Source organism: Orycteropus afer, unplaced genomic scaffold (genome assembly GCF_000298275.1).
Source record: "Orycteropus afer afer isolate SDZICR_OR568_19922 unplaced genomic scaffold, OryAfe1.0 scaffold00002, whole genome shotgun sequence".
NCBI lineage: Eukaryota > Metazoa > Chordata > Mammalia > Tubulidentata > Orycteropodidae > Orycteropus > Orycteropus afer.
This window is the reverse complement of record NW_006921589.1, coordinates 23,747,612-23,761,876: the sequence shown is the minus strand read 5'-3', so window position 1 is coordinate 23,761,876 and position 14,265 is coordinate 23,747,612. Positions and strand designations below refer to the sequence as shown.

At 38.6% G+C, this 14,265-nt stretch overlaps 1 protein-coding gene and 1 non-coding gene across 2 annotated transcripts in view; one reads left to right on the top strand and one right to left on the bottom strand.

Moving 5' to 3' along the window:
* PTH2R (parathyroid hormone 2 receptor) overlaps nt 1-14,265 on the top strand; it is a 78,588-nt gene that overhangs the window by 8,888 nt on the left and 55,435 nt on the right. Inside the window, exons 3-5 of the mRNA XM_042783545.1 lie at nt 5,200-5,313; nt 5,428-5,549; nt 10,748-10,845. Of these exons, the coding sequence (XP_042639479.1) occupies nt 5,200-5,313; nt 5,428-5,549; nt 10,748-10,845 (334 nt within the window). The remainder of the gene's footprint in view (nt 1-5,199; nt 5,314-5,427; nt 5,550-10,747; nt 10,846-14,265) is intronic.
* TRNAY-GUA lies at nt 4,597-4,686 on the bottom strand. The gene is given in 2 exon segments: nt 4,597-4,632; nt 4,650-4,686. It is a non-coding gene; the product is annotated as a tRNA-Tyr (tRNA).

Below are 14,265 nucleotides of genomic sequence, written 5' to 3'. Positions count from 1 at the left end.
TATGGCACACTTGAACCCTGCATGTAGCCGTGTTGTTGCTCAGCAGCCTGCTATGCTCTGCTGACCTTGGACTTACAATGGACTTAAGTTAATGGCCTGCTGTGTGGTTTGGTAACATGGGGACTGTGCCTTTTTACTTGTCAACCTTGGGGCTTCTCAGCCTCAACAGTCAGCGACTGTCTGAGTGAAGAAATGCCTCTAGCTCTGGTGGGCCGGGAGCAGGAGGTGGAGTTGGATCCCAAGGTTGAGGGGCTTTCACCCAGCCTCTAGAGCCTGGCACTTTGAACTTGGACTTAAAGCCTCCAAATTGTAAGAATAAACTCCTGTTTGATAAGGCCATCCCATTTGTGGTATATGTCTTGTCAGAGAGGCACTTGGTAACCAGAATACCACCAGAGCTCCACTAATAAGTGCCCAGAGACTCCGTACTCTGCTAGTAAACCTTGGGCTGAAGGCACTTAGCTCTCTTACTCCCTGGGCTGACAAGAGTAGCTCTGCCAAGTGCTTGAAGTCTGTGACTTCACTACACCAGCAAGCCTTCTGCTCAGAGGTGCTCGGCTCTCTCACTCTGTGGCCTCGGAAGCCCATCATGCCATCTCCTGCCACTCTCCTGGTACTTTTGCTTCTGCTACTGCGATTTCTCTGCCACTGCTTCTCACTGTCTCTTGTTGTCTCTAGTGTCACAGCTCTCTGTCTCCTGGGTCTATGATGTTTCCGGTGCAGCCACCACAGGCCTAAAGAATGTGCTCAGCTCCCATACCTTCTTCACCCTCCTTTCTGCCTCTGGGATGGCTCATTTTAAGCATAGTGGAATGGAAAAACTGACTAATTCCCTCATTAGGTTTCCATACATCTTATTTGTATGGTTTCACCCCCACAAAGATACCTTATTTACATTATTAGCAAGCTATCCAATCCCCTTGGAAGCCATAAGAACCTCATTTGCATAGTCCCACTCAGTCATTTGGTAGGACTTACAAAGACTATGGCTAGAAGGGCCATATTCACTGTACTGCATTTTTCATAGCAATTTTAAAATTGCAAAAAAAACTGGTCATTGGAACTTACAGTTGTATGAAGACCTTATTCCATCATATGAGTAATTCTTCCCAGAAAATAGTACATGACTGTCTAGCATAAATTTTTGAGGAACAGTGAGATTACAAGAAAACAAGAATGTGTCCTGCATCAGTTTACATAGATTTCACTATTGATATCAGGTATAGAATTCAATAGTCCAGGTGAAAAATGACATGTGACTTGCTAATGGCACTGGATTGGACAGGAAGCCATAAGGGATGCTGTCAAGATATAGGAAAGTATATTTCCTATATACTTTTTTTGATTCCAAATACTGTATAAACAAGAAGGAAAGAAACAACAATGAAAAAATAATCAGGTAATGGTGGGCACAGGCAGGGAAACTGTGATGAGTTTCTGGGTCATTTGTGATACGTTGTTGTTGTTGTTGTTATGTGCCGTCGAGTCAGCCCTGACTCATAGCGACCCCTCCTTGGGTTTCCGAGGCAGTATCACTACGGAAGTAGGATTGCCCAACCTTCCTTCCGAGGAGTGGCTGGTGGGTTTGAACCGCCAGCCTTCTGGTTAGCAGTCAAGTGCTTTAGCCACTATGCAAACACCTAGGCGCTATGTGATACGTAGCGCCTAGGTGTTTATTATGTGGACAAAGTGAGACTGTTTCCAAAAAAACTTTCTCTTCTATAAGAACACTGTGGACAAGGGAAGGTATTTTTCCTTATTGCTTCAGCAATCCACAAAGCAAATGAAGTATTTTTTTTCCGTGTGATATGTTAGACACCAAACAATTTCAGGTTTATGTTGAATTATTTTCTGTAGTGGGCAGTGTTTTGATGAGGTTCTGTTACCTGGCTGTTCAAAAGCAAACCAATTTATACCATGAACATTAGCTTGAAGAAAGACCCTCAACTACAGTTAGCGTAACTGGTAACTACAAAATCGAGAGAACCATAATAAATAGTACTTGTGGGAGGCAGAATAATGGGCCTTCAAAGAAGTCCAAACCCAAATCCCTGATTTTATGCCTGCGTATGTTCCGGTGGTGTAATGGATAAGGCACTTGACTGCTAACCGGAAGGTCAGTGGTTCAAACCTACCAGCTGCTCCACAGAAGGAAGAGCAATGATCTACTTCCATAAAGATTTACTGCCTCAGGAACTCGATGAGGGTTCCTATGAATGGCAGTGAGTTTGGTTTTTCTTTTGGATGTTACTTTACATGGTATAGAACATTTTGCAGATAAGATTAAGTTTAGAGACCTTAAGATAGGGAGATTATCCTGGATAATTATCCTGTAATCACCAAACCAAAAAAACCAAACTCACTGCCAGTGAGTTGATTCCAACTCATAGCGACCCCCACTGGGTTTCCAAGGCTGTAAATCTATGGAAACAGACTGCGTCATTTTTCTTCCATGGAGCAGCTGGTGGGTTCAAACCACTGACCTTTTGGTTAGTAGCCAAATGCCTTAACTCACATGGACCCTTAAAAGTAGAAGGTACTCCAGGTAGATACACTCCTTAGAACAATCACTTATGTGAGATCAGAAGTGCAGTATTTGCACAGGGAGATAGCTCAGGTAGCAGGAATGCAGAGGAAAGAAGGACACAGGGAAGAGGTGAGTACCGGGAGGAAGTGAGAAGGGCCATGTAGGTGCAACAATTGGTCTCTCCTCATCTGGATCAAAAAAAGAATGAAGAAAACCCAAGATGGATGGAGGCAGTTAGTCCAAGGGACTAGTGGACCATGCAAACCTCAGCCTTTACGACTCTGAGAGAAGAAGAACTAGATGGTGCCTGGGCCCCACTGCCAACTGTTATGGGTTTGATTTAAAATAGTAGCCACTATAATGTCCACTTTTGGGTAAAAGAGTTTTATTTAGGCTAGCCGACCGCAGGGAGCTGAAGTGTGCTCGGGTGCTGCGGTCCCGAGCCTGATTTTAGGCAGGCTTTATAAAGCTAAAACGCAAGCAGGCAAGCAGAAGGCAGAAGTTGCAATTACTTCTCTGTTTCAAGGACTCAGAGTACGTGCTTTAGCACAGGCGCTTATTGAGGGGTGAGGGGGAGTTAGTTCTGATAACCACCTCAGAGTCATTCTATTTATCAAGGGGTGTTTTAGTTGCTTAATTGCCTAGAATAAAAGTGGGGGAGTAACTCCCTAACCCACAGGGAGTGGGGGCAGGATGAGATGGCCATTTTGGTTGCATAAAATGGAGTTTTAGCAAGATATTGCCAGTTATAGCTGGACATTACAAAAATAGAGTTATAAAATGGAGTCACTCACTTCACAACCACTTGGGAAGGGATCAGCGCAGGAGATCTGGATAGAGTGGGAGAACAATGTGGAACAAAATCCAAAGGGATTAAAAAAAGACCAGGCTTACTGGTCTGATAGAACTTGGTGAAACCCCTGAGACTATGGCCCCTAGTTATCCTTTAGGCCTGGAATTGAACTAACTCCTGTGGCTTCTAGGCAAACAATAGACAGGCATATAAGGTGAACAGTTACACCAGATAGATACACTCCTTAGAACAAGTAATCATGGGAGATCAGAAGGGCAGTGTTTGCATAGGGAGATAGCTGGGGGGGGGGCAGGCAGGTTGGAGTGCATGGGAGAGAAGGACACAGGGAAGAGGTAACTAGGAAGGAAGTGGGAAGAGAGCTGTTACATTGTGGGGATTGCAGTCAATGTCATGAAACAAACTATATGAACTGCTACATGGAAAATGAATTTTCTCTATAAACTTTCACCAAATTCACAATTTAAAAAAAGAAAGAAGGAAGAGGAATGCAAAAGCATCCGTGAGAAATGTGGCAAAAGGTGAGTGTAGGAAAGATTTGAAGTGTGAGAAGGACTCAGTCTGCCATTGCTGACTTGGAAGATGGAGAAAGTGGCCATGAACTAAGAACTACAAGCAGCTTCTGAAAGCCAGGAACAACTCTCAGCTGACAGCCAGCAAAGAGTCAGGGACTTTTGCCCAATGACTGCAAAGAACTGAATTCTGCCAACAATCTTGCCATGAATTGAATTGTGTCCTCCCCAAAATATGTCAACTTGGCTGAGCCATGATTCTTCTTGGTTCTGCAGTTATGTGATGATGTAATCATACCCTATAATATGATCTGATGTGACCAGCCAATCAATTGTAAGGGGATTAGGGTGGGATGCAACACTGTTACTCAGGTTACAACCCTGATCTGATGCAAGGAATTCCTCTGGGGTATGGCCTGCATCACCTTTTATCTTACAAGAGTTAAAAGGAGAGAGAAGGGAGCAGAAGGGAGGGACCTCAGTACCACCAAGAAAGAAGAGCTGGGAGAGGAACATGTCCTTTGGACCCAGGGTCTCTGAGAATTTCCTGTTGTTGTTGTTATGTGCTGTCAAGTTGGACCAACTCTATAGCGACCCCTCCTTGGGTTTCCGAGGCAGTATCACTCAGAAGTAGATTGCCCCATCTTCCTTCCCAGGAGTGGCTGGTGGGTTTGAACCACCAGCCTTCTGGTTAGCAGTCAAGTGCCTTAGGCACTATGCTACCAGAGCTCCCAAACATCAACTCTTCCTTCGAGCTGGAATCGAACCAGCGACCTAAGGATGACTAGGATGAGAAAGCCTACAGTCCTCTGCTCTACCAGGTGAGCTATCAGAGGAAACTTCCTAGACCCAGGGAAAGATTGGAACCAAGATACATGGGGATCTCTAAGGAGATCTGGGTGCACAGATGTTGAAAGGAAACAAGGACCTTCCCCGACAGCCAACAGAGAGAGAGAGAGCCTTCCCCTAGGGCTGGTGACCTGACTTTGAACTTCTAGCCTCCTAAACTGTGAGAGAATAAAGTCCTCCACTTGTGGTATTTCTGTTATAGCAGCAGTGGATAACTAGGGCAAATCCACATGAGAAGGAAACATTGATTTGTAACTAATAGAGGTGAAATTGTTTATATCTTTTTAATGTATGCAAATCAAGTGTTCAGCTTGACTGGGCCTTTAGGTGAATTTTGGGACTTTTGAATTATATCTATCTTATTCTGGTTTCCCAAACTGCAAATCTGTTTTATATTTTACCTCAGGCAGAGATCTGAGATTTTGCATATTCAACTGCGTTAGTCTCTGGTTTCATCTAAATTTTTGTTTGTTTGTTTGCTTTTTAATTTCTATCCTCAGTGGAGGGAAATTGTTTCCCAGAATGGGATGGACTGATTTGTTGGCCCAGAGGAACAGTGGGGAAAATATCGGCTGTCCCATGCCCTCCTTATATTTATGACTTCAATCACAGAGGTATTGCATTTTTTTCTGAAATGATTAATTAGAAACAGAATTTTACTTGTTTTTTTTTTCAATAAACACTAAGGAATCTGATCAACTTCCATATCTTTCTTCATGTCTTTATAGGAGTTGCTTTTCGTCACTGTAACCCCAATGGAACATGGGATTTTATTCACAGTTTAAATAAAACATGGGCCAATTATTCAGACTGCCTTCGCTTTCTGAAGCCAGATATCAGCATAGGAAAGGTAATACTATTTTCGTGTTTGTAAACCTCTAAAAGAAAATAGAATAATGTTTCTGTGCAATTCTTGGTTATTAGCCATTATCTATAAAAACCCTTTTATTCTATAATATGATGATTATAAAAGACAAAAGCAAATTTGGAATCCAGAACTTTTCCTTAACCAGACATCTGAAAGTTCTGTTACTTCCTTAGGTTAGAGTTACCTGGCCCAGATACATACATATTTATGAATGTATACATGTGTATAGATACGTTGTATTACATTTATATTGTATTATATATTAAATAGGTAGCCAGCAGTGTATTCATGATTGCTTTTTGGTTACCTATGAATAGCTACAGCTCATCTCATTCTATACTTTTGAAGTTGTCTTTCCCATACCAGTGGATGATTCCATTAACATATTAAAGATTAAACAAACAAAAAACCAATGCCATGGAGTCTATTCTGACTCATAGTGACCCTATAGGGCCCAGTAGAACTGCCCTGTAGGGTTTATGGAAGCAGACTACCTCATCTTTCTCCTGTGTAGTAGCTGGTGGATTTGAACCACCAGTTTTTTGGTTAGCAGCTGAGTACTTTAATCACTGCGTGACCAGAGCTGCTTATAGTAAATATTAGAATTGTAGAATTAGATGAGTACGGGGCATCAGAGGAGCCCTGGTGGAGCAGTGGTTAGGTGCTGGGCTGCTAAGCGAAAGGTCAGCAGTTCAGTCTGCAGGAGGAAGATGTGGAGGTCTGCTCCATTAAAGATTTTCAAGTTTGGAAACTATAGGGGGCAGTTGTACTCTGTCCTATAGTGTTTCTGTGCATAGGACTTGACTCAAGGGCAACAGGTTTGTTTGTTTGGTTGGTTAAGGGACATGATAAAGGTATGTTTTCTGCCATAACACCTTGATTTTACAGATATGAGTAAATTTAGAGCAGAGGTTAAGTGCTGCTCAAAGTGATACAACTTGCTGAAGATAAGGTCTAAAGCAGAATTCCACATTGGTGCTGTTTCTAGTATAGCAATCATGGAAACTTTGAAAATTTGCAGATAGTTACTTGTAAGTTATACTTGGTGGTTTAAAAGCCATGCTTTAATTCATAGCACTTAGACCTCTTGAGAAAAATTACATGATAATATGTGCCTGAGATGCTAGGAGTCAACATGATAAATGGGTGCATGAATGATTTTTTTGAGGACACTGACCAGAATCTACCAGGCATAAACTTTCCCAACATTAGAATTTTCCTTTATGCTTGATGCTGTTTTTTTTTTTTTTGGGAAAAGCAGTAAAAGAGAAGTGGTGAGTTGAAGACTTCTTTGTTAATACCATTAATGTCACATATATATTAGTTATAATTAATATTGCTGTTAGCATTAATGGGAGCTCTGGTAGCATAGTGCCTAAGGCACTTAACTGCTAACTGGCAGGCTGGTGGTTCAAACCCATCAGCCACTCCTTGGAAGGAAGGTTGGGCAATCTACTTCCATAGTGATACTGCCTCAGAAACCCAAGGAGGGGTCACTATGAGTCAGGTCCAACTCGATGGCACATAATAACAACAACAACAGCAATTAGCGTTAATAGTCCCAACTCCCTTTCTTCTTCTCTAACATAAAGCACTACCGTATTAGTGAAATCTTTAATAAGTTGCTGAGTGATCTTCAGTTTTATATTTCATCACTGACAAGTTTCTTAGATAAAATTAGTCAATGGGAAGAAATTTACTTAGATAAAATTGGTAAATGTTGGGATTATTATTACTCTACAACACAACTAAAGCCTACAGTAAGTTAATATAAAATGCCTCAAAAAATCTTCTCTTTCAATGATAGAAACATTTGCTGACAATTACTATATACTCTGCAATGAATTTTGTTGTACCTTAAATGGTGAAAAATGGGGCTCTTTCACAGCTTTTAAATAGCCATTAAATTAAACCATGGTTTTATTTATACTCAACTCTAATCTTAAAATAATTTTTTTTGGGGGGTGATTACTGTGTATTTCAAGAAGGAAAACAATTAAGGATTGTTAATACAGCGAAGATATGTACTATTTCATATAAAACTGGTTTGGCAGTTACCTGGAAATTCTGAAGAATTTCATTAAAATAAATAATTTAATTTTATCTGCTTAATTAAAAATATAAAAAGTACTTTCTATCATGAACAATTCTTAATAATTTGAGAAAATTTAAGAAAAATAAATGTCAGCTAATAAAAAAACTATCTCTTGAAGTTTTTATATACTAGAGGACAAAATGATATTACTTAATTATGAGTTACAATTCATTAAAGGTATGAAATTTTTTTATATAAGGAAGGAAAAGGAAAAAGGAATATGCATTCATGTATTTAGAAAAAAGGGTACATCTTTATTGGTGAAAGAAGAGTAAGATATTTTTGAATACCTATTATTTTGTTTTTTAAGTAATTTCTACATCATTGACTTGGGAAAGTAAGGTAATCTTTTAATAAAAACAAGGGAAGGAACTATTATGATAGGCCACAAAGTTATTAAATTCTTTAGAGTATGATATTTAAAACATTAGCATACTGTAGAAATTATCATGTAATATATCTTATGTATAAAGACTGTATGACATTTTGGAAAGCAATTTGGCAATATATATCAAAACATTTCAAAGGGGTCATATCCTTTGATCTTATAATTTTACTTTTAAGATTCAGGCATAAGAATTTAAAATGGGGAGAATCTAATGAAAAAAAGGCTCACTGAAGCACTAATTTTTATAGTGAATACTTTAAAGACAAGTTTCCAATGAAGGAATGGTTTAAATAAGCTCATATGTATATATGACGTTGCAATGTCCTAGGAAATTGTTTTATTTTATTGCTAACTGAAAAACAGACAAACAAAAACCAGGGAATAAACTTCTATGTAAACTGGGATAGCAAACACTTAAAACAATAGGAAATGATGCATAGAAATAGAATGAAAGGAGATACATGAAATATTAGAATGTTTATTTTTTTGGTAAGAATTTGAGATATTTCTTTGCTGAATTTCCTATTTGCATTTTATGCATCTTTTTGGTAAATTGTAGTTATAATACTTATTATTAAGTCCTTATCTGTGAATTGTAACATCTGAATCACTTGTTTTTCTGGTCTATTTTTACTCTTGATTTTGGGTAGTATTTTTCTCTTCTCTGTCTTGTGATATTTGATTGCGTGCCAGGCATGGTAGGTAAAAGCCTAGTAGGGACTAAGGACTGAACGATATAATGTTTACTCCCTGCAGCAGGCAGACCTTTTCAGACTTTCTCTTCAGTAGGGCTTGGGGTTGGAGCATTACTAACCTCCAGAGAAGGTTTTATAGGTTTTAGTCCATCTTGCAGCTTACTAAGCCACAGAGGCATTCTTTTTGCTTTAGAAACCTACTTCCATAGTGATACTGCCTTGGCAACCCAAGGAAGGGTCGCTATGAGTCGGGGCTGACTCGATGGCACATAACAACAACAACATCAGCTTTTCCAGCTGCTGGGCATTTCACATTGTTTTTTAGCTCTGACCCAGGCTTTCTGTACCTTGCTCCACCCTGTTGCTCTGCCCCCAGTCTTCAGCAGAGTTGAATGAGTTACAAAAATCTTCATTCATAGTATATTGGCTTATTTCACTTTTCTTAGATGATTTGGGTGCCATAGAACAGAAATTTGGCCTAAACAGTCTCCCAAATTATCGGATGTCAGCATATAAAGACATGGTATTTATTGTTTTTGTTGTGGTTTATTTTTACCTACTTAAACTTGTCCAATTCAACTCAACTTAAAATTTAGGTCTACACAAAATTTCAAGCACCAGTATGGAGATATAAGGGATATAAGCGTGTGCCTTGCTCTAGATGAAGGCCCCTTGTGTCTTGGAGAGATCTTTCTCAGCTTTCCTTTGGCATTTCTCTTAGCTCTCCTTGTCTTGCTCAAACCTTCAGTGAGCTTCAGCAACTAGTGATACATGCAACAACTTGGATAAATCTCAAAGGTATTACACTGAGTAAAAAAACCCCAATCTCAGTCAAGTACTGTATGATTCCATTATTATAGTATTTATGAAATGACAAATTACAGATGTGGAAAACAAATTATCGTTGATGCGTTAGGCACGGTGGTGGGGAGGAGGGGAGGTGTGATAATAAAGGGATGTTGTTGTTGTTATTTGCCGTCGAGTAGGACCTGACTCATAGCGACCCCTCCTTGGGTTTCCAAGGCAGTATCACTAGGGAAGTAGATTGCCCCATCTTCCTTCCAAGGAGTGGCTGGTGGGTTTGAACCTCCAGCCTTCTGGTTAGCAGTCAAGTGCCTTAGGCACTATGTTACCAGTTGTTGTTGTTGTTGTTATGTGCTGTCGAGTCGGCCCCGACTCATAGCGACCCCTCCTTGGGTTTCCGAGGCAGTATCACTACGGAAGTAGGATTGCCCAACCTTCCTTCCGAGGAGTGGCTGGTGGGTTTGAACCGCCAGACGTCTGGTTAGCAGTCAAGTGCTTTAGCCACTATGCTACCAGAGCTCCTAATAAAGGGATAGCACAAGAGAAATCTTGGTATAATGGAGCAGTTCTGACTCTTGATTGTGATGGTAGTTGTACCCACCTACTTATGTGATAAAGACATAGAACTATATACACATATTTTATACCAATGTCAAATTCCTGGTTTTGATATGTAGTATAATTATGCAAGACGTAATAATTGGGAAATACTGAATGAAGGGTATAGGGGGCATGTCTTACTATCTCTGCAATATCCTGTTAATCTGCAAGTATTTCAAAATTAAAAATATTTTAAAGAATTAATCACTGATATACATAACAGTATCAATGAATCTCAAAATAGTATGTTGACAAAAAACAAAGCCTGAGATCAAAGTATATATACCATATGATTCTAAGAAGTCCAAGAATAGTCAACAAATATGTGAAACACATGAACAAAGCTAATTTGTTGTGACAGTGGTTACCTAGGAATGGGTGGTGGGTGGTTTTTTGACTAGCCAGGGGTACAAATCAACTTGATTTGTCAAAACCCAGCAAACATTTTACTTAAGATGTGCACATATTATTTTATATAATTATAGTTTAATAAAACAATTTAAGAAAACAACTAGAAAAAATATTCCAAAACTGACATATTCTTTTTGTTTGTTTACTGGTAAAACTGTCCTGTAACATGTGTGTGTATCTTCTCCAGAAAGAATTCTTTGAGCGCCTCTACATCATGTACACTGTTGGGTACTCCATATCCTTTGGTTCCTTGGCTGTGGCTATTCTCATCATTAGTTACTTCAGGTGAGTGACTCTCAATCACTCTTTCCCTATGAAGGGATAGGTTCAGCTTCCCTTCTCACAGAACGCACAGAGATCTCACAAAAAATTTATCCCAATCACAAGTTTTTGAATTCAGCACAATTAATTTTTTATGAGAAAAGTTTTGTTTGTTTGAAAACTTCAAGCACCAAATCTGTGAGACCTTTTAGTCAATAGATCTGCATTGCAGTGTACCAGTTGTTTGCAAAGTGATAACAGCAGAGTTGAATGAGTTACAAAAATCTTCATTCATAATGTATTGGCTTATTTCACTTTTATCAGATGATTTGGATAGAACAGAAATTTGGCCTAAATAGTCTCTCAAATTATCTGATGTCAGTGTAAAAAGAAATAGTATTTATTGTTTTTGTTGTGGTTTATTTTTACCTACTTAAACTTGTCCAATTCAACTCAACTTAAAATTTAAGTCTACACAAAATTTCAAGCACCAGTATGGAGATATAAGGGTGTGGGATGTATATATTTATGATGACTCACAGCTGATCTGTGATACAAAGATCTGAGAAAACAATTAGTATTCTAGTATTCCTTGTCAAGAGCTTTAAATTTTGTCCTATAAGAGTTGTTGTTTTAAGTTGCCATCAAGTTAGCACCAACTAATAGTGACCTTATGTGTAACAGAACGAAATGCTGCCTGGTCTTTTGTCATCCTTACAATTGATGCACCTATGGTCAATTCATTTCATTGAGGGTCTCCCTCCTTTTTGTTGACACTACCAAGAATGATGCTAATGAAGTTTTTTACTCATAAGATTAACATGATTTGATTTGTAGATTGTAGAGGGTTTCCTCAAATCAACTTGTGAAATGGTTTGGCACCATCACATTTTAGAGACCAGGAAACTAGAGCTCAGTGTCCAAAGTAACAATGTTGTAGGTAGTCAAGCTGGAAATGGAACCTCTTTATTCAGAGCTCATTCCACTTCATTAAGCTTAGCTGTGGTCACTGGTCTTGTAAAATTTTGCTGAAGATAATTCAAAACCACTTGCCACAGTACAACTACAGGAACTGCCAGAAATTCAAGCTAGATTCAGAAGAGGATGTGAAAAGAGGGATATTATTGCCAATACCAGAAGGATACTGACTGAGAAGAGAATACCAGAAAGATTTTTTACTGGGTTTTTTGACTATGCAAAGGCACTTGACTGTGTGTATCATAACAAATTATGGATAACATTGTGAAGAGTGGGAATTCCGTAACACTTACCTGTGTTCATAAGGAACTTGTACATAGACCAAGAGGCTGTTATTCAGACAGAACAAGGGGATAATGTATGGTTTGAAATCAGGAAAGTGTGCATCAGGGTTGTATCCTTTCACCATATTCATTCAATTTGTATGCCAAGAAAATAATCCCTGAAACTGGACTATATGAAGAATAACATGGCATCAGGATTGGAGGAAGACTCATTAACTACCCGAGATATGCAGATGACACACCTTGCTTGCTGAAAATGAAGAGGACTTAAAGCACTTTGCAATGAAGATCAAAGACTATAGCCTTTAGTAAGGATTACACCTCATCTTAAAGAAAACAAAAATCCTCACAAATGGACCAATAAGCAGCATGAAGATAAGCAGAGAAAAGATTGAATTTGTCATGGATTTCATTTTACTCGGAAGCAGCAGTCACAAAATCAAATGATATATATTGCATTTGGCAAATCTGCTGCAACAGACCTGTTTAAAGTGTTATAAAGCAATGATGCCACTTTGAGGGCTAAACTGTGCATAACCCAAGCCATGGCATTTTCAATTACTTCATATGCATGTAAAAGCTGGACAATGAATAAGACTGCAGAAGAGATGATGCCTTTGAATTATGGTGCAAAGAACATTGAGTGTACCATGGACTCCTAGAAGAGCAAACAAATCTGTTTTAGAAAAAGTGCAGCCAGAATGCTCTTTAGACGTGAGGATGGTGAGACTCCATCTGGACATGTTATCACAAGGGACATGTTATCACATGATGTCCTTGGAGAAGGATATCATACTGGGTAAAGTAGAGGGTCAGGGAAAAAGAAGACCCTCAATGAAATGAAATGATGTAGTCACTTCAGGAATGGGTTCACAGATAGCAACACAACTGTGAGGATGGTGCAAGACTGGGCAGTATTTTGTTCTGTTGAACACAGGGTGACTATGAGTTGGAATGACTCAATGGCACCTAACAACAAGAAGCTTAGCTGTATTTGTTCAGAACGATATATAATTCTATATGAGAAAGAAAATACTACACAATAATGCAGGAGAGTACAAATGACTAAGGAATATTTGTTCAGTTTATATAACAATTCATGACCAAACCTGCTGTCATCAAGTTGATTCCAACTCATAGTGGCCCTATAGGACAGGGTAGAACTGCCCCATAGCATTTCCAAGGCTGTAAATCTTCATGGAAGCAGACTGCCTCATCTTCCTCTTGTAGAGTAGCTGTTGGATTTGATCTGCCAGCCTTTTGGTTAGCAGCCAAATGCTTTAACCATTGTATCACCAGTGCTCCTATAATTCATGACAGTATTTATTTAACAGTAATTTGTTTCTGTTCAACAAAAAGTTCTGCAAATATTACAGAATGTCTTCTGTTTCACTGCATAAAATACCCCGGTAATTAGGATAGTAAATAGTATTGAGTCTCTTAAAAATCAAAACCTACTTATATACTATGATAACATTATTCACGGTAAATATTTGCCATGTACACTTGATAACCCATCTGGCCAAATACTGCTGACATGTAAACACTCTCCCAATGAGGAATCAGTCAGTGGAGAGGATCATCTGGGCCCAAGGAACATAAGTACAGTCTATAGCATCAAACATATAATCACTTTCAAAATGTCTGCTTTCAGGTCAGTCTCATTTGACCTTTATCCTTATATTATGAGATACAAAAATATATTATTTGCATTAAAAATGTTTTACCCTTAATATTTGGGTACTTTGTCCATTCTGGAAGAGAAAGCAGTGTTAATATTATTGTGTATTTAAACTGTTACAGTCAAAAAGATTATCCTTTTTACCTAGTGTTTTTTCTTCTTTTCCCATAAAAGTTTAAAAAATGTCTTTTTGTGGTTAGCTTTCTGAACTGAAACTTGTTGTCACTATATCTACCTCTAAGTATGTTACTGGCTTAACTTGTATCTATGATCCTTTTATAATTCCAAAACTTTTAAGGTAAAAGTAGGCTTATTATTTATAATAATAATTGTTATTATTCTTAAATATTCTGAGGAAATAAATTGTGTCATGTTACCAAAACATCTTACTTTTTCTTATACAGAATGCATTGAAAATAGGAAACATTCAATTTTGGTAGTGTAGTGCTTAAGGCACTTGACTGCTAATCAGAAGGCTGGTGGTTCAAACCCACCAGCCAC